This window comes from Salmo salar, chromosome 12, assembly GCF_965601325.2.
Source record: "Salmo salar chromosome 12, fSalSal1, whole genome shotgun sequence".
Lineage (NCBI taxonomy): Eukaryota > Metazoa > Chordata > Actinopteri > Salmoniformes > Salmonidae > Salmo > Salmo salar.
Window position 1 is genome coordinate 92,583,451 of NC_138302.1, and position 16,660 is coordinate 92,600,110.

A 16,660-nucleotide genomic window follows, 5' to 3' on the forward strand; every position below is an offset into this window, starting at 1 on the left:
TACTAAGGATCTCTGCTCTAACGTGACACTTCCCACGTCGTCCATAGGCGCTCAGAGCCCGGGAAAAAGCAGAATGTCGTCATTCCAGCCCCAGGCTGAAACACATTATCGCCTTTCTCAAGTGGCCCATCAAGAGACACTAGCTTATGCGCGTGACCCCGACCGCCCCCGCCTTTGGGATTTTTTCCTCTGTTTGCCGAAAAGGAGATTCCCTGTCGGAATATTATCGCTTTTCTACGAGAAAAATGTCGTAAAAATTGATTTTAAACAGCGGTTGACATGCTTCGAAGTACGGTCATGGAATACTTAGAATTTTATTGTCACGAATTGCGCCATGCGCGCGACACTTCTTTACTATTTCGGATAGTGTCTGGAACGCACGAACAAAACGCCGCTATTCGGATATAACGATGGATTATTTTGGACCAAACCAACATTTGTTATTGAAGTAGCTGTCCTGGGTGTGTATTCTGACGAAGACAACAAAAGGTAATGAAATTTTTATAATAGTAAATATGATTATGGTGAGTGCTAAACTTGCCGGGTGTCTAAATAGCGAGCCCGTGATGCCTGGGCTATGTACTTAGAATATTGCAAAATGTGCTTTCACCAAAAAGCTATTTTAAAATCGGACATATCGAGTGCATAGAGGAGGTCTGTATCTATAATTCTTAAAATAATTGTTATGCTTTTTGTGAACGTTTATCGTGAGTAATTTAGTAAAATGTTAGCGAATTCCACGGAAGTTTGCGGGGGGTATGCTAGTTCTGAACGTCACATGCTAATGTAAAAAGCTGGTTTTTGATATAAATATGAACTTGATTGAACAAAACATGCATGTATTGTATAACATAATGTCCTAGGGTTGTCATCTGATGAAGATCATCAAAGGTGAGTGCTGCATTTAGCTGTCTTCTGGGTTTTGGTGACATTATATGCTGGCTTGAAAAATGGGTGTCTGATTATTTCTGGCTTGGTACTCTGCTGACATAATCTAATGTTTTGCTTTCGTTGTAAAGCCTTTTTGAAATCGGACAGTGTGGTTAGATTAACGAGAGTCTTATCTTTAAATGGCTGTAAAATAGTCATATGTTTGAGAAATTGAAGTAATAGGATTTTTAAGGTTTTGAAAATCGCGCCACAGGATAGCCGTGGCTGTTACGTAGGTGGGACGAATTCGTCCCGCCTAGCCTAGAGAGGTTAAGAAGGTGTGAACTATGCTGAATGGGTGTTGACAAAGAAAAGTTCTCCAGTAGGTCTACCAAACATTCAAAGGCCATTTTCTCAAAAGTGAGGTTACAAGTTCATCAACTTTCAAAGCAGAATTACTTTCCCATTGTTCCTCAAATGCAGTGTATGATATACAATTTTGTATCTGGGTTTCTCAGCTTTTATCGAAAGTAAAAAAATAAATAAATAAAAACTATTTAAAATGTTGCTACATGAGACCGAATCAAGGCGGTCAGTCACAAATTGTTTGGTCCTCACAAGGATAGTAAAACAAACGAGTGTGTGTGTGTTTTAGAGAGAGTGCCATGAGCGGATGGCTGGTTTGTGGGGGAGTTTAGGTCATTATTCATGATACTGTTGTCTCTCTTTCTCCCTTTCTTTCACTCTCTTTTTCTCCCTCTATTTATATGTCTCCTTCTTTCACATAAACACAGATATATACTGATGCACATTCACACCGATCCTCTTGGGGGAACTTCCTATCATTTCTCTTACTAGTCAGCAAATGTTAAAATGAGATGTTTAGAAATGCAGACCTCCCTACCTAGTACAAAGAAACACAAACTGTACCTGGAAAATCCAACAAACTTGACCTGACAACCCTGGAAAATACTAATCACTTTGAGCATTGATAGATTCCACTGTTCGGTTGCTCTCTCATTTGAAAAACATTCAGATAAGTTGCATTCAGAGAAAAGTAACCCCTTTAAAGCCCCTGTCTTCTGTCTGAGATAAAGCCATTAATGCCAAGGATAGAAGGCCCTGCTCTGCCCGACCTGTTTGTGCAGAATGTCAAGTGTAGATGTTACATAATGAACAACATGTTCCTTCTATTTTTTTTATAAGTACTGTGTCTGTAATTATGTGACGCATGAGCTGAAAGTCAGGAGGTGTCAGACGAGCTAATGAAATCAAAGCTCCTGAACTAGCCAGTTGTCGTTCTTTTATACGCCTGTTGAAAACATTTTGGAAGTGGTGTCCCAGGGTCAGTGATATAAAGAAATGTTCACCTACTGACTGAGAGGTTGAGTAATGTGTGTGTTCCTAAGAAGAACCTTTTGGGAGGTCGACGTGTGCAGCACCTAGCATTCTGTTGAGATCCTGTAGATATTTAGCAGCAGACCTTTAGCTCCACCTTGTGTTTGTTGTGAATAATCATGTTAACGTAGAAGTAGCCCACAGACACAGATCTAGGATCAGCCTTTTCTTTCCAAATATGAACAACCTTTTGGGTGAAAAATGCTTAACTGACCATAGTTCAGAGCATACTCCTTTATCATCTGTGTACCAGCTATAGAAAAGCTGTATGGTTGTTAAATGTGTCAATGAGATGTGTCTTTGTTTCCAGGTTGTATTCTTCATGGTGTTGTTCACCTCTCTGTTCCAGGTCGCAATGAGTTGATAGCTAGGTACATCAAGCTGAGGACAGGCAAAACCCGGACCAGAAAACAGGTAACAATACTTTTTTATTTTACAGCAATGGGTTGATAAAAATGTTTTACCACTCAGACTTTATAATGACTTGATTTTACATTACATTTACATTGAAGTCATTTAGCAGACACTCATATGCTGAACGATTTTACCTACATTTATTATTAGAAGTCAAATTAAATCAAATGTTATTTGTCACATACACATGTTTAGCAGATATTATTGCGGGTGTAGCGAAATGCTTGTGTTTCTAGCTCCGACAGTGCAGTAATATCTAACAAGTAATATCTACCAATTTCACAGCAAATACCTAATACACACAAATCTAAGTAAAGGAATGGAATTAAGAATATATTAATATATGGACGGGCAATGTCAGAGCGGCATAGACTGAGATACAGTAGATAGTATAGAATACAGTACCGTAATTTCCGGACTATTAAGCGCACCTGAATATAAGCCACACCCACTGAATTGTAAAAAATATATATATTTTGAACATAAATAAGCCGTACATGTCTATAAGCCGCAGGTGCCTACCGGTACATTGAAACAAATGAACTTTACACAGGCTTTAACGAAGCACGGCTTGTAACAAAAATAAATAGGCTTTAACGAAACACGGCTTGTAACAAAAATAAATAGGCTTTAACGAAACACGGCTTGTAACAAAAATAAATAGGCTTTAACGAAACACGGCTTGTAACAAAAATAAATAGGCTTTAACGAAACACGGCTTGTAAAAAAGAAAATAGCAGTAAGCTTTAGTTGTTTTTTTGTACTGAGTCAATTCCTCACGCTGCTGTTTCCAACGTCTTATCATCGACTCATTAAGACCAAGCTCCCGTGCAGCAGCTCTATATCCTTTTCCGACAGCCAGATCAATCGCCTTCAACTTGAAAGCTGCATCATATGCATTTCTCTGTGTCTTTGCCATGATGAGGGTGACAAAATGACTACCGTAATCAGAATGATGGGAAGTTTGAGAGGCTCAATTTAATCTAAACAGTAAACAAAAAAGTTTTTTGACCTTAACCCGTTCGGCAATTTCATTGGTCTAATGAAAGCTTCATGCCGCCAAAAAACTGAGCACGTCACAGAATGTGTTTATTTTTTTTTATATTTTTTGAAAGCGGGTAAAATCCATATATTAGCTGCGTCATTGTTTAAGCCGCGAGGTTCAAAGCCTGGGAAAAAAGTTGCGGCTTATAGTCCGGAATTTACGGTATATACATATGAGATGAGTAATGCAAGATATGTAAACATTATTAAAGTGACATTATTTAAAGTGACTAGTGTTCCATTTATTAAAGTGGCAAATGATTTCAAGTCTGTGTATGTAGGCTGCAGCCTCTCTGTGCTAGTGATGGTTATTTAACAATCTGATGGCATTGAGATAGAAAAGTCTACAAGACGTATTAGATATCCTGTAGCTGTAACATTTGGAACATGGGAACTACAGTTGAAGTCGGAAGTTTACATACACTTAGGTTGGAGTCATTAAAACTCATTTTTCAACCACTCCAAAAATGTCATGTTAACAAACTATAGTTTTGGCAAATCGGTGAGGACATCTACTTTGTGCATGACACGAGTAATTTTTCCAACAATTGTTTTCAGACAGATTATTTCACTTATAATTCACTGTATCACAATTCCAGTGGGTCAGAAGTTTACATACACTAAGTTGACTGACTTTAAACAGCTTGGAAAATTCCAGAAAATGATGTCATTGCTTTAGAAGGTTCTGATAGGCTAATTGACATCATTTGAGTCAATTGGAGGTGTACCTGTGGATGTATTTCAAGGCTTACCTTCAAACTCATTGTCTCTTTGCTTGACATCATGGGAAAATGAAAAGAAATTGATCTCAGATTGACCAAGACCAAAATTGACCAAAACCTCAGTAGGAGGTACCACATTCATCTGTACAAACAATAGTACGCAAGTATAAACACCATGGGACCACGCTGCCGTCATACCGCTCAGGAAGGAGACGCGTTCTGTCTAAATCATTCTCTCTACTATTATTCTGACATTTCACATTCTTAAAATAAAGTGGTGATCCTAACTGACCTAAGACAGGGAATTTTTACTAAGATTAAATGTCAGGAATTGTGAAAAACTGAGTTTAAATGTATTTGGCTAAGGTGTATGTAAACTTCAGACTTCAACTGTAGATGTACTGCAGTAACAGCTCAGCCAATTGTGTCAGTATTTTATTAATTTGTAGAAATTACATTTGTCTGTCTTTTCTATTTGTACTGAAGACAAGTAACACCATCCAAATCAAAGATACAAAAAATACAAATAACGTAGCGTTATGTGAATCGCCTTCATATAATGTTTGAGGAGCTGTATAATTGTGTGTGTTTGTGTTTGGTGTGTGTGCGGGGGTGCGTGCGTGCGTGTGTGCTTGTATCCATGTGTATGTACGTGTGTGTGTGTGTGTTTGGTGTGTGTGTGCTTGTATCCATGTGTATGTCCGTGTGATTGTGTTTGGTGTGTGTGTGCTTGCATCCATGTGTATGTCCGTGTGTGTGTGTGTTTAGTGTGTGTGTGCCTGTATCCATGTGTATGTCCGTGTGTGTGTGTGTGTGTGTGTGTGCTTGGTGTGTGTTTGCGTGTATTCATGTGTATGTCTGTCTGTGTGTGTGTGTGTGTGTGTGTGTGTGTGTGTGTGTGTGTGTGTGTGTGTGTGTGTGTGTGTGTGTGTGTGTGTGTGTGTGTTTGTTTCTGTTTGTATCCATATGTATGTCCATGTGTGTGCATACTCTATGATTTTTATAACTGTCTCGCACCCCTTTAGGTATCTAGTCACATACAGGTGTTAGCACGGAAGAAAGTTCGAGAATACCAAGCAGGTATCAAGGTAGGTGCTACTGAACAGGCCTCCTGCCAACTGTGACTGGGCTTCTCTTTCCTCCTTGGTTACGGCCTCTCTTGTCGTCTCTCTCTCGGTCTCCTTTTCTCTTCTTCTCTTGGCTCTTCTCCTCTTGGCTCTTCTTCTCTGCAGGTTTCTAGCCATTTGCAGGTTCTCGCCCGGAGAAAATCTCGCGAGATCCAGTCAAAGCTGAAGGTATGCGCTTCTCTGCGGGCTGGGCGGGGCTGGTCAAGGCTTGGCTTTGCGCTAACCAATTAGCACTTTTGTTCTTCTTACAGCCGTAGATGGATAGGTTCTCCATGACTAGAAAATACCAACACTGGTAAATAGTACTGTAGGAGACCCTCAGTCTGCATAGGGGTGTATTGGCTTGAGGTCACTGTGTGACTCATCATGTAGGCTAACGTGTCTGGGAGAGACTATAGCAACAAGTCTTAGCTAGTAGCTACCATGCATGCACGGCACAGGGCGCAACGGGCTAAAAGTATGGTCATCTGTTGACCACTGAAATACTTCTCAATGCTTAGTACAGTACTGTAGTGTAGCCTAGAGGAATGCTGTGAGCAGTATGATCTGTCTGTGGTGAACGGTGTTGCTGCATGATGGCCTTGTCGCTACAGCTGCACGCCTGTCCCTACTGTACCTATGCCAGCCATGCTTCTGCCTATAGGCTTTCCTCAAATCTTCTTCTGCCTTCAACCCTTCTCTCCGCTCTGACCCCAATCTCCATTGGATGTCTCTGAATGTTCTTCTGTATGAGAGTTAACTACTCCAATCGTATGCAAATACCTACATGTTAGAATTAAACCATCATACTCTATACACTACTATAGCAGTATGCTTAGAACACGTGTCCTACTGTATACTTCTGCTATATTTCTACTATTTCTAGATAATATTGGGTGTGCCCTATTCCTCATCATGCTCCTTCTGCTTATATTCAGCAGAATATATATACATATACAGTGCATTCTGAAAGTATTCAGACCCTTTGACCTTTTCCACATCACGCTACAGCCTTATTCTAAAATTGATTAAATTAGCATTTTCCGCATCAGTCTACATACAATACCCCATAATGACAAAGCTAAAACAGGTTAAACATTTTTTTTAAACAGAAATACCTAAGTATTCAGCCCCTTTGCTATGACACTCGAAATTGAGCTCAGGTGCATCCTGTTTCCATTGATCATCCTTGAGAAGTTTCTACAACTTGATTGGAGTCCACCTGTGGTAAATACAATTCATTGGACATGAATTATATAGACACACCTGTCTATAGAAAGACCCACAGTTGACAGTGCATGTCAGAGCAAAAACCAAGCCATGAGGTCGAAGGAATTGTCCATAGAGCTCCGAGACAGGATTGTGTCAAGGCAAAAAATGTCTGCAGCATTGAAGGTCCCAAGAACACAGTGGCCTCCATTATTCTTATATGGAAGAAGTTTGGAACCACCAAGACTATTCCTAAAGCTGGCCGCCAGGCCAAACTGAGCAATCAGGGGAGAAGGGCCTTGGTCAGGGTGACCAAGAACCCGATGGTCAATCTGACAGAGCTCCAGAGTTCCTCTGTGGAGAAGGGAGAAACTTAAAGGACTGTCAGACAATGAGAAACAAGATCCTCTGGTCTGATGAGACCAAGATTGAACTCTTTGGCCTGAATGCCAAGCGTCACGTCTGGAGGAAACCTGCCACCATCCCTACAGTGAAGCATGGGGGTGGCAGCATCATGCTATGGGGATGTTTTTCAGTGGCAGGGACTGGGAGTCTAGTTAGGATAGAGGAGAAAGATAAACAGAGCAAAGTACAGAGAGATCCTTGATGAAAACCTGCTCCAGTGCGTCAGGACCTCAGACTGGGGCGAAGGTTCTCCTTCCAACAGGACAATGACCCTAAGCACACAGCCAAGACAACATTTTCTAAAAACCTGTTTTTGCTTTGTCATTATAGGGTATTGTGTGTAGATTGATGAGGGGGAAAAAACAATTTAATACATTTTAAATTAAGACTGTAACGTAACAAAATATGGGAAAAAATCAAGGGGTCTGAATACTTTCCCGAATGCACTATATATATATATATATATATATATACAGTGCCTTGCGAAAGTATTCGGCCCCCTTGAACTTTTCGACCTTTTGCCACATTTTAGGCTTCAAACATAAAGATATAAAACTGTAATTTTTTTGTGAAGAATCAACAACAAGTGGGACACAATCATGAAGCGGAACGAAATTTATTGGATATTTCAAACTTTTTTAACAAATAAAAAACTGAAAAATTGGGCGTGCAAAATTATTCAGCCCCCTTAAGTTAATACTTTGTGCGCCACCTTTTGCTGCGATTACAGCTGTAAGTCGCTTGGGGTATGTCTCTATCAGTTTTGCACATCGAGAGACTGACATTTTTTCCCATTCCTCCTTGCAAAACAGCTCGAGCTCAGTGAGGTTGGATGGAGAGCGTTTGTGAACAGCAGTTTTCAGTTCTTTCCACAGATTCTCGATTGGATTCAGGTCTGGACTTTGACTTGGCCATTCTAACACCTGGATATGTTTATTTGTGAACCATTCCATTGTAGATTTTGCTTTATGTTTTGGATCATTGTCTTGTTGGAAGACAAATCTCCGTCCCAGTCTCAGGTCTTTTGCAGACTCCATCAGGTTTTCTTCCAGAATGGTCCTGTATTTGGCTCCATCCATCTTCCCATCAATTTTAACCATCTTCCCTGCCCCTGCTGAAGAAAAGCAGGCCCAAACCATGATGCTGCCACCACCATGTTTGACAGTGGGGATGGTGTGTTCAGGGTGATGAGCTGTGTTGCTTTTACGCCAAACATAACGTTTTGCATTGTTGCCGAAAAGTTCGATTTTGGTTTCATCTGACCAGAGCACCTTCTTCCACATGTTTGGTGTGTCTCCCAGGTGGCTAGTGGCAAACTTTAAACGACACTTTTTATGGATATCTTTAAGAAATGGCTTTCTTCTTGCCACTCTTCCATAAAGGCCAGATTTGTGCAGTATACGACTGATTGTTGTCCTATGGACAGAGTCTCCCACCTCAGCTGTAGATCTCTGCAGTTCATCCAGAGTGATCATGGGCCTCTTGGCTGCATCTCTGATCAGTCTTCTCCTTGTATGAGCTGAAAGTTTAGAGGGACGGCCGGGTCTTCGTAGATTTGCAGTGGTCTGATACTCCATTCCATTTCAATATTATCGCTTGCACAGTGCTCCTTGGGATGTTTAAAGCTTGGGAAATATTTTTGTATCCAAATCCGGCTTTAAACTTCTCCACAACAGTATCTCGGACCTGCCTGGTATGTTCCTTGTTCTTCATGATGCTCTCTGCGCTTTAAATGGACCTCTGAGACTATCACAGAGCAGGTGCATTTATACGGAGACTTGATTACACACAGGTGAATTCTATTTATCATCATTAGTCATTTAGGTCAACATTGGATTATTCAGAGATCCTCACTTAACTTCTGGAGAGAGTTTGCTGCACTGAAAGTAAAGGGGCTGAATAATTTTGCACAGCCAATTTTTTAGTTTTTTATTTGTTAAAAAAGTTTGAAATATCCAATAAATTTAGTTCCACTTCATAATTGTGTCCCACTTGTTGTTGATTCTTCACAAAAAATTACAGTTTTATATCTTTATGTTTGAAGCCTGAAATGTGGCAAAAGGTCGAAAAGTTCAAGGGGGCCGAATACTTTCGCAAGGCACTGTATATATATATATATATATATATATGGTCATTGCTTAGGGCCATTGTCTTATCTCTCTCTCTCTTATATATATATATAATGAATATATGCCACTTGTCTTCATTCCATCAGAGGACGGCAGGCAGAGGTGTTACAGTTACACTAATCCTCATCCAGTTTAGATCTTCATTAAATCCCTCAACCCCAAAACAAACACAAAGTGAATCAGCGTACAGTTAAAGTGTGCCCGTGTGCAGTTAAATTGTGTTCAAGTGTATATTACCATCAGTTAGCATACTGTATAAAGCATTTCCCAAAAATGTAGTTGGTAGTTCACCCTTTACCTTCATTGAAGTTTATTGGCCCTTCTTTATTTAGACTTCTCTATTTATTTTCTAGTAGACTGTATCTAGTAGACTGATTATTGTAACCACCTCAATGTTTGGACATTTATTTGAATGAGAGGGAAATACTGTACCTTTCCCTACATTATTGTCCATTGCGTAGTTCCTGTCCCAGATAAATTCAGCTCCCATTTCCTTACATCAGGTCTCCTTATGGAGTATTAAGATATAACTACAAAAGGGATGTTATAGTTAGTTTAGCATTCTGCTCTTGCTTTAGTGTTCATTTTGCTGATGTGAGATATATGCGGCCCACCTGTCATATGTTTAACACCCCTGGCATAGAGCCAACAGATATATTGCATTATCACTTGTTATAAATCCTTAGAATGAGTTAATAATAAAACATTATATGTTCTGCCTTTGTATGTAACAGTTTTTCAACAGGCTCAAAAAGAGATGATACTAAGTCATTATAAAGTCTTGCAATACATTTATGAGTACATCATAATGTATTATACCTTCTATCGCTATAATGAATAATACCTGTTGTCTTTCAGTTAGTTACCTAACTCTATCTCTGTAATGAATTATACCTGTTGTCTTTCAGTTAGTTACCTAACTCTATCTCTGTAATGAATTATACCTGTTGTCTTTCAGTTAATGTTAGCTAACACTATCTCTATAATGAATTATACCTGTTGTCTTTCAGTTAGTTACCTAACTCTATCTCTATAATGAATTATACCTGTTGTCTTTCAGTTAGTGTTACCTAACTGTATCTCTATAATGAATTATACCAGTTGTCTTTCAGTTAGTTACCTAACACTATCTCTGTAATGAATTGTACCTGTTGTCATTCAGTTAGTTACCTAACACTATCTCTGTAATGAATTATACCTGTTGTCTTTCAGTTAGTTACCTAACTCTATCTCTGTAATGAATTATACCTGTTGTCTTTCAGTTAATGTTAGCTAACCTTTCTTCAGGGATAAGAATATTCATTTTATGTCAACATCCTAGTGGCCTACAGTACATCTAGAACTTGTACATTATTGATGTTTTTAGTTTGTACTGACACAGCCTATTAGCAAACCCATAGTCTATCACAATATCCCTATAATTATATGCCTTTAGATGTGTATACTAATGGTTTCTCTTTCCTTTGATTTAGGCCATGAATTTGGTAAGTGGATTTGACTTATACGATTTGCTTCCCACCTGCTTGGGGGTGCCAGTGCATTGTCCACTCTGCTAATGCCCTCTGCTGGCATGGCAACCCAACCTCACTGCTATCCCATAATAAAGCAGATCTTAGCCATAGGAAACGTGTGTGCTTGGAACCACATTGCTGTGCATCGTACCTGATCATGATAATCATTGATTATCATGTTTTTGCAGGGTGGTTCTGCTTCTCTGAGGACACACTTCTTTGTAACACTTGTTTAGTGTATGCTACGTACAAAAATAAGTCTGCAACAGCATTAGCAAACATTCCATGTCAGTTCCAAATCAAATCAAAATGTATTGGTCATGCACACACATTTAGCAGATGTTATTGCGGGTGTAGCAAAATGCTTCCATGTCCGTAGGCTATTATTGATACAAATTGTGATCCGAGAGGATGTTGAGTCATGGTGGAATTTGGATGCAAAACCAGAAAGTTTTTCTGATCAATACTTTGAAGGACCAATATCACAATCTGATTGAGCATCCCCAAGATAATATTGTAATTCATTTCACTGTGATATTTTGGTCCAATTATGAGGCAACGCATTTATGTAGCGCATAGGTTCAGAGATCTTCTATACTGTTCGCAGTTCTATGACCCCATCCACTACCAATATATACCTTACTACTTAACCTAGGGCTGCGCTAACACTGTTTAGTGCTAGAATCGTCACATTATGATACTGTAGAGAAACATAAACATTGCCTGTGTTCCTCTACCTGGTCAGAGTCTATAGTCAGTTGTGGCTCAGTAAATCACTGCTACCAGTTTCGCACAGTGCACTCGCTGTGTTTTGGTACTTTCATTTCACTTTGTTTACACTAAAGATTTGGCATTTGGAGATTCTTTAGGTCAGCTTTCTGCTGCTTCTACAGGTACATGTCTTTCCTATTTCAAGACGTGAAGTAATACTACCAACAAGGCAAATGTAGGATATGTTGTTTCCTTCTATGAAATGTCACATAGTTGCACAGTGATAAGAATACACCAAAAGGTGTTGGCCTTTAGAGATACTTCACTTTTCCCTCTTACTCTGCTTTGTACAATGACAATATGATTGCAATATTGCTATGAGGGTTGAGATACTGGTTCAAGTGTGATGAGGCACACACAAAGTGCTGTTTCTGATGTTTCAGTATTTTTTTGTTGCTGGTAGACATACAGTAAAGTTGAATGCTCTCGATTGTCCAGGTACAAACATGCCAAGCTTAACCATAACCATCTACGCTTTGCTTTTCTATCTCTGACCATTACAATCAGCAGAACGTTCCAGACAAATCAAATTCATACCAATTGCAATCTGACCACATACAGTGCAGTGTACTGGTCAATGCGGCCATTAGTCCTACAGTATATATTCATCAAGAGTCCTGTTTCTCTGTATTGAAACAAGAGGAACTTTTTGTTCTATTTTACTGTCGTTTTCCATAATAAGAGTGGTTGTGTCAACCACAGTTTCTCAGACAGTCTGTCTTTCTGCAGGAGGCTTTTCCTTCAAGGTCTCTACTAATTAGAATCATGTGACTCCTGGAATGTTCTCTTTGATTATGTGGCTTAAAATCTTTTTGATCTGCTTCGTTGAATTAATCATATACATGTTCTCTTCACGTCTTCTTTTTCATTATTGTAGCCTAGTAGTACTCCAAACGTAGTTGCAGTTAAGACTCAAGATGTTTTATTTATTTATTAGATTGGCTGTTTGTTTACTAAAGATCCTAATGGGAGTACATAAGAAGATCAGAGAATGTTATATTTACAGTATAAATATAGTAGTGATAGCTAGTAGTAATAGTTGTGTTGTTTTTTTGAAAACTATTTAACCAACTGTGTTCCTCTCGGGGCACTGTGAGTAGCCTAATAGTTATGTCAACAGGTCAGTGTATACTAGGTGTGAGACTGTCCCCTAGTGGTGCATCTCCTTCACTTCCCCCTCCTCGTCCACAGGACCAGGCATCTAAAGACAAGGCCCTCCAGAACATGGCAGCATTGTCGTCTGCTCAGATCGTGTCTCCGAGCCTGATCAAGAGCCAGCTACCCCCACTGCCCCACTCTCCCTACCCCCCGCAAGCCAGGGTGAGCCCTTCTACACTGGGTTTGGGGTTGCAATGGTTGCTTTTTCTCTGCATTGACAGTATTTACATTATTGTTGTACTAGTAATTGATGTAGGCTATGGGAATACAGTACAGTCCCTGAGCTACTTCATGTAAAGCTTGACCAAATGAGCCTGTGAATATATAACTTGTGGACAGAGCTTTTGTGAAACTCTGTGAAACCGACTCTGTTATCTTTGCCTTCCAGTTTTGGCCAGGCCCTATCCCAGGACAACCCGGCCCCTCTCAGGAGTGAGTATGACTGTGTTTACTATCTGTTGAGTGACAGGTTCAGGTGTTTGGACTGTTCGTTTGATTGGTTGTTTATTTGATTGACACTTGTGACTGGAATTGGAATGGCGGGTTCTCTTTGGCACGTTTAACGGATCGCATTTGTGCACATCAGGCTGATTCTAGAGCTCAACCAGGGAAGGACTCCTGGGTTTGGCCGCACCAGCTATGCGTAAGTTTCCTCCTGGTCCAGCTGTAGCACAAGGCAGCACTAACTCTGCTTCAGTATGTGTCCTGCTCCTGCACTAACTTTACGACCAGGGCACAACCAGCTTTACGTCTGAGAGAGAGAAGACCAAACATGCTGTGAAGTTGTTTGCAAAGTCGTTCCGTTCTGGCCATTTGGGATGTAAAGACGTTTCACGATAGGGTGATTTCATGACAAACTGGGAGCATAATGTTACATTAGTCTATGACAGCACCTAACTTGATATCCATATTTGTCACTCCAAATTTAAAGCAAATCTTCCATTGACATCTATGCATGACTTACACAAAAAGCGTATCTGAAGTTAGGATTTGGCCCATTGTGAACGTTCACGTGTCACACATAAGCATCCCTCTGAAATCACACACAGAGAAACACCAATCAAATAATCAATCCACCAACCAATCAGTGTATGTAAATAGCATCACTAAATGTATGGTGTAGAGTGGTGACAGAGTGAAGCAGAGGTGGACTTACGTCTAGCTGGTGCAGCCACAGACATGCCTATGTTGAGAAACGTGTCATATACCGTGGATCCACGTCTGTCTGACATGCCAATGAAGCCCAAAGCCACATGCCACTAGCATAACCAGGTTTCACATGGAATTTCACTTTTGGAAATATGTGGAATAAACACAGCTGGATGAAAACTGAAACGTTTGACTCCTCAACTGTGATGTGATAATCATTCTCTTTCAGTATCAAACCTTTTGCACCGTCTCCATACACAACTCTACCAGGCCCTCCCCCTCCCCCTATATCAAGTGAGTATGGAGTCAAAGTCAGTTAGCATTCATACAGTACATCCTCATTCATGATCCCTAAAAGACGGAACTGTCCAATGATGACAGTAATGATACACGTGATATAACATACACATCAGCACTATATATGGTGCTTAACATTAATACAGAAATGAAACATCAGCTTTGGAGACCTCAGCCTGAATGCTTCTCTCTCTCTCTCTCTCTCTCTCTCTCTGTGTGTTCTGTTGTTCTTTCTCTCTCTCTCTCTGTGTTCTGTTGTTCTTTCTCTCTCTCTCTCTCTGTGTTCTGTTGTTCTTTCTCTCTCTCTCTCTCTCTCTCTGTGTTCTGTTGTTCTTTCTCTCTCTCTCTGTGTTCTGTTGTTCTTTCTCTCTCTCTCTCTCTGTGTTCTGTTGTTCTTTCTCTCTCTCTCTCTCTCTCTGTGTGTTCTGTTGTTCTTTCTCTCTCTCTCTGTGTTCTGTTGTTCTTTCTCTCTCTCTCTCTCTCTCTGTGTTCTGTTGTTCTCTCTCTCTCTGTGTGTTCTGTTGTTCTTTCTCTCTCTCTCTCTCTCTGTGTTCTGTTGTTCTTTCTCTCTCTCTCTCTCTGTGTGTGTGTTCTGTTGTTCTTTCTCTCTCTCTCTCTGTGTTCTGTTGTTCTTTCTCTCTCTCTCTCTGTGTTCTGTTGTTCTTTCTCTCTCTCTCTCTCTGTGTTCTGTTGTTCTCTCTCTCTCTGTGTGTTCTGTTGTTCTTTCTCTCTCTCTCTCTCTCTGTGTTCTGTTGTTCTTTCTCTCTCTCTCTCTGTGTTCTGTTGTTCTTTCTCTCTCTCTCTCTCTGTGTTCTGTTGTTCTTTCTCTCTCTCTCTCTCTGTGTTCTGTTGTTCTTTCTCTCTCTCTCTGTGTTCTGTTGTTCTCTCTCTCTCTCTCTGTGTTCTGTTGTTCTCTCTCTCTCTCTGTGTGTTCTGTTGTTCTTTCTCTCTCTCTCTCTCTCTGTGTTCTGTTGTTCTTTCTCTCTCTCTCTCTGTGTTCTGTTGTTCTTTCTCTCTCTCTCTCTCTGTGTTCTGTTGTTCTTTCTCTCTCTCTCTCTCTGTGTTCTGTTGTTCTCTCTCTCTCTGTGTGTTCTGTTGTTCTCTCTCTCTCTCTCTCTCTCTGTGTGTGTTCTGTTGTTCTTTCTCTCTCTCTCTCTCTGTGTTCTGTTGTTCTTTCTCTCTCTCTCTCTCTGTGTGTGTGTTCTGTTGTTCTCTCTCTCTCTCTCTGTGTTCTGTTGTTCTTTCTCTCTCTCTCTCTCTCTCTCTGTGTGTTCTGTTGTTCTCTCTCTTTCTCTCTCTCTCTGTGTTCTGTTGTTCTCTCTCTCTCTCTGTGTGTTCTGTTGTTCTTTCTCTCTCTCTCTCTGTGTGTTCTGTTGTTCTTTCTCTCTCTCTCTCTGTGTGTTCTGTTGTTCTTTCTCTCTCTCTGTGTGTTCTGTTGTTCTCTCTCTCTCTCTGTGTTCTGTTGTTCTCTCTCTCTCTCTCTGTGTTCTGTTGTTCTCTCTCTCTCTCTCTGTGTGTTCTGTTGTTCTCTCTCTCTCTCTCTCTGTGTGTTCTGTTGTTCTCTCTCTCTCTCTCTCTCTCTGTGTGTTCTGTTGTTCTTTCTCTCTCTCTCTGTGTTCTGTTGTTCTCTCTCTCTCTGTGTGTTCTGTTGTTCTTTCTCTCTCTCTCTGTGTTCTGTTGTTCTCTCTCTCTCTCTCTCTCTCTCTGTGTTCTGTTGTTCTCTCTCTCTCTGTGTGTTCTGTTGTTCTCTCTCTCTTTCTCTCTCTCTCTGTGTGTTCTGTTGTTCTCTCTCTCTCTCTGTGTGTGTTCTGTTGTTCTCTCTCTCTCTCTCTCTCTCTCTCTCTGTGTGTTCTGTTGTTCTCTCTCTTTCTCTCTCTCTCTCTCTGTGTGTTCTGTTGTTCTTTCTCTCTCTCTCTGTGTTCTGTTGTTCTCTCTCTTTCTCTCTCTCTCTCTCTCTGTGTGTGTTCTGTTGTTCTCTCTCTCTCTTTCTCTCTCTCTCTCTCTCTCTGTGTGTGTTCTGTTGTTCTCTTTCTCTCTCTCTCTCTCTCTGTGTTCTGTTGTTCTTTCTCTCTCTCTGTGTGTTCTGTTGTTCTCTCTCTCTCTTTCTCTCTCTCTCTCTGTGTGTGTTCTGTTGTTCTCTTTCTCTCTCTCTCTCTCTCTCTCTCTCTCTCTCTCTCTCTCTCTCTGTGTGTGTTCTGTTCTCGCTCTCTCTCTGTCAGACTATGAGCCGTTGGCCCCCCCCCTCCCCCCGGCTGCTACGGCGGTGCCCGTGTGGCAGGACCGGACCATCGCCTCCTCCAAGCTGCGGATGCTTGAGTACTCTGCTTTCATGGAGGTGCAGAGGGACCCTGACAACGTGAGTCACCAAACCAACTACACCACCAAACCACATTAACCAACCAGTGCTAATCAAAGTTGTTGATAAAGGCCTTTGTTTTGTTTTACAGTCCACATAGTCACGCGAGACAGACTCAATT

At 40.7% G+C, this 16,660-nt stretch overlaps 1 protein-coding gene across 10 annotated transcripts in view; it reads left to right on the forward strand.

Moving 5' to 3' along the window:
- The window catches only part of LOC106566028 (transcriptional enhancer factor TEF-5), a 76,743-nt gene that overhangs the window by 54,959 nt on the left and 5,124 nt on the right, over positions 1-16,660 (forward strand). The window contains exons 4-12 of one of the 10 annotated variants that reach the window (XM_082959426.1): positions 2,618-2,682; positions 5,474-5,536; positions 5,681-5,743; positions 10,770-10,781; positions 12,771-12,899; positions 13,126-13,169; positions 13,324-13,380; positions 14,116-14,180; positions 16,403-16,539. In XM_082959426.1, the coding sequence (XP_082815552.1) occupies positions 2,618-2,682; positions 5,474-5,536; positions 5,681-5,743; positions 10,770-10,781; positions 12,771-12,899; positions 13,126-13,169; positions 13,324-13,380; positions 14,116-14,180; positions 16,403-16,539 (635 nt within the window). The other 9 variants (XM_082959428.1, XM_082959427.1, XM_082959429.1 and 6 more) reach the window with 9 other exon arrangements.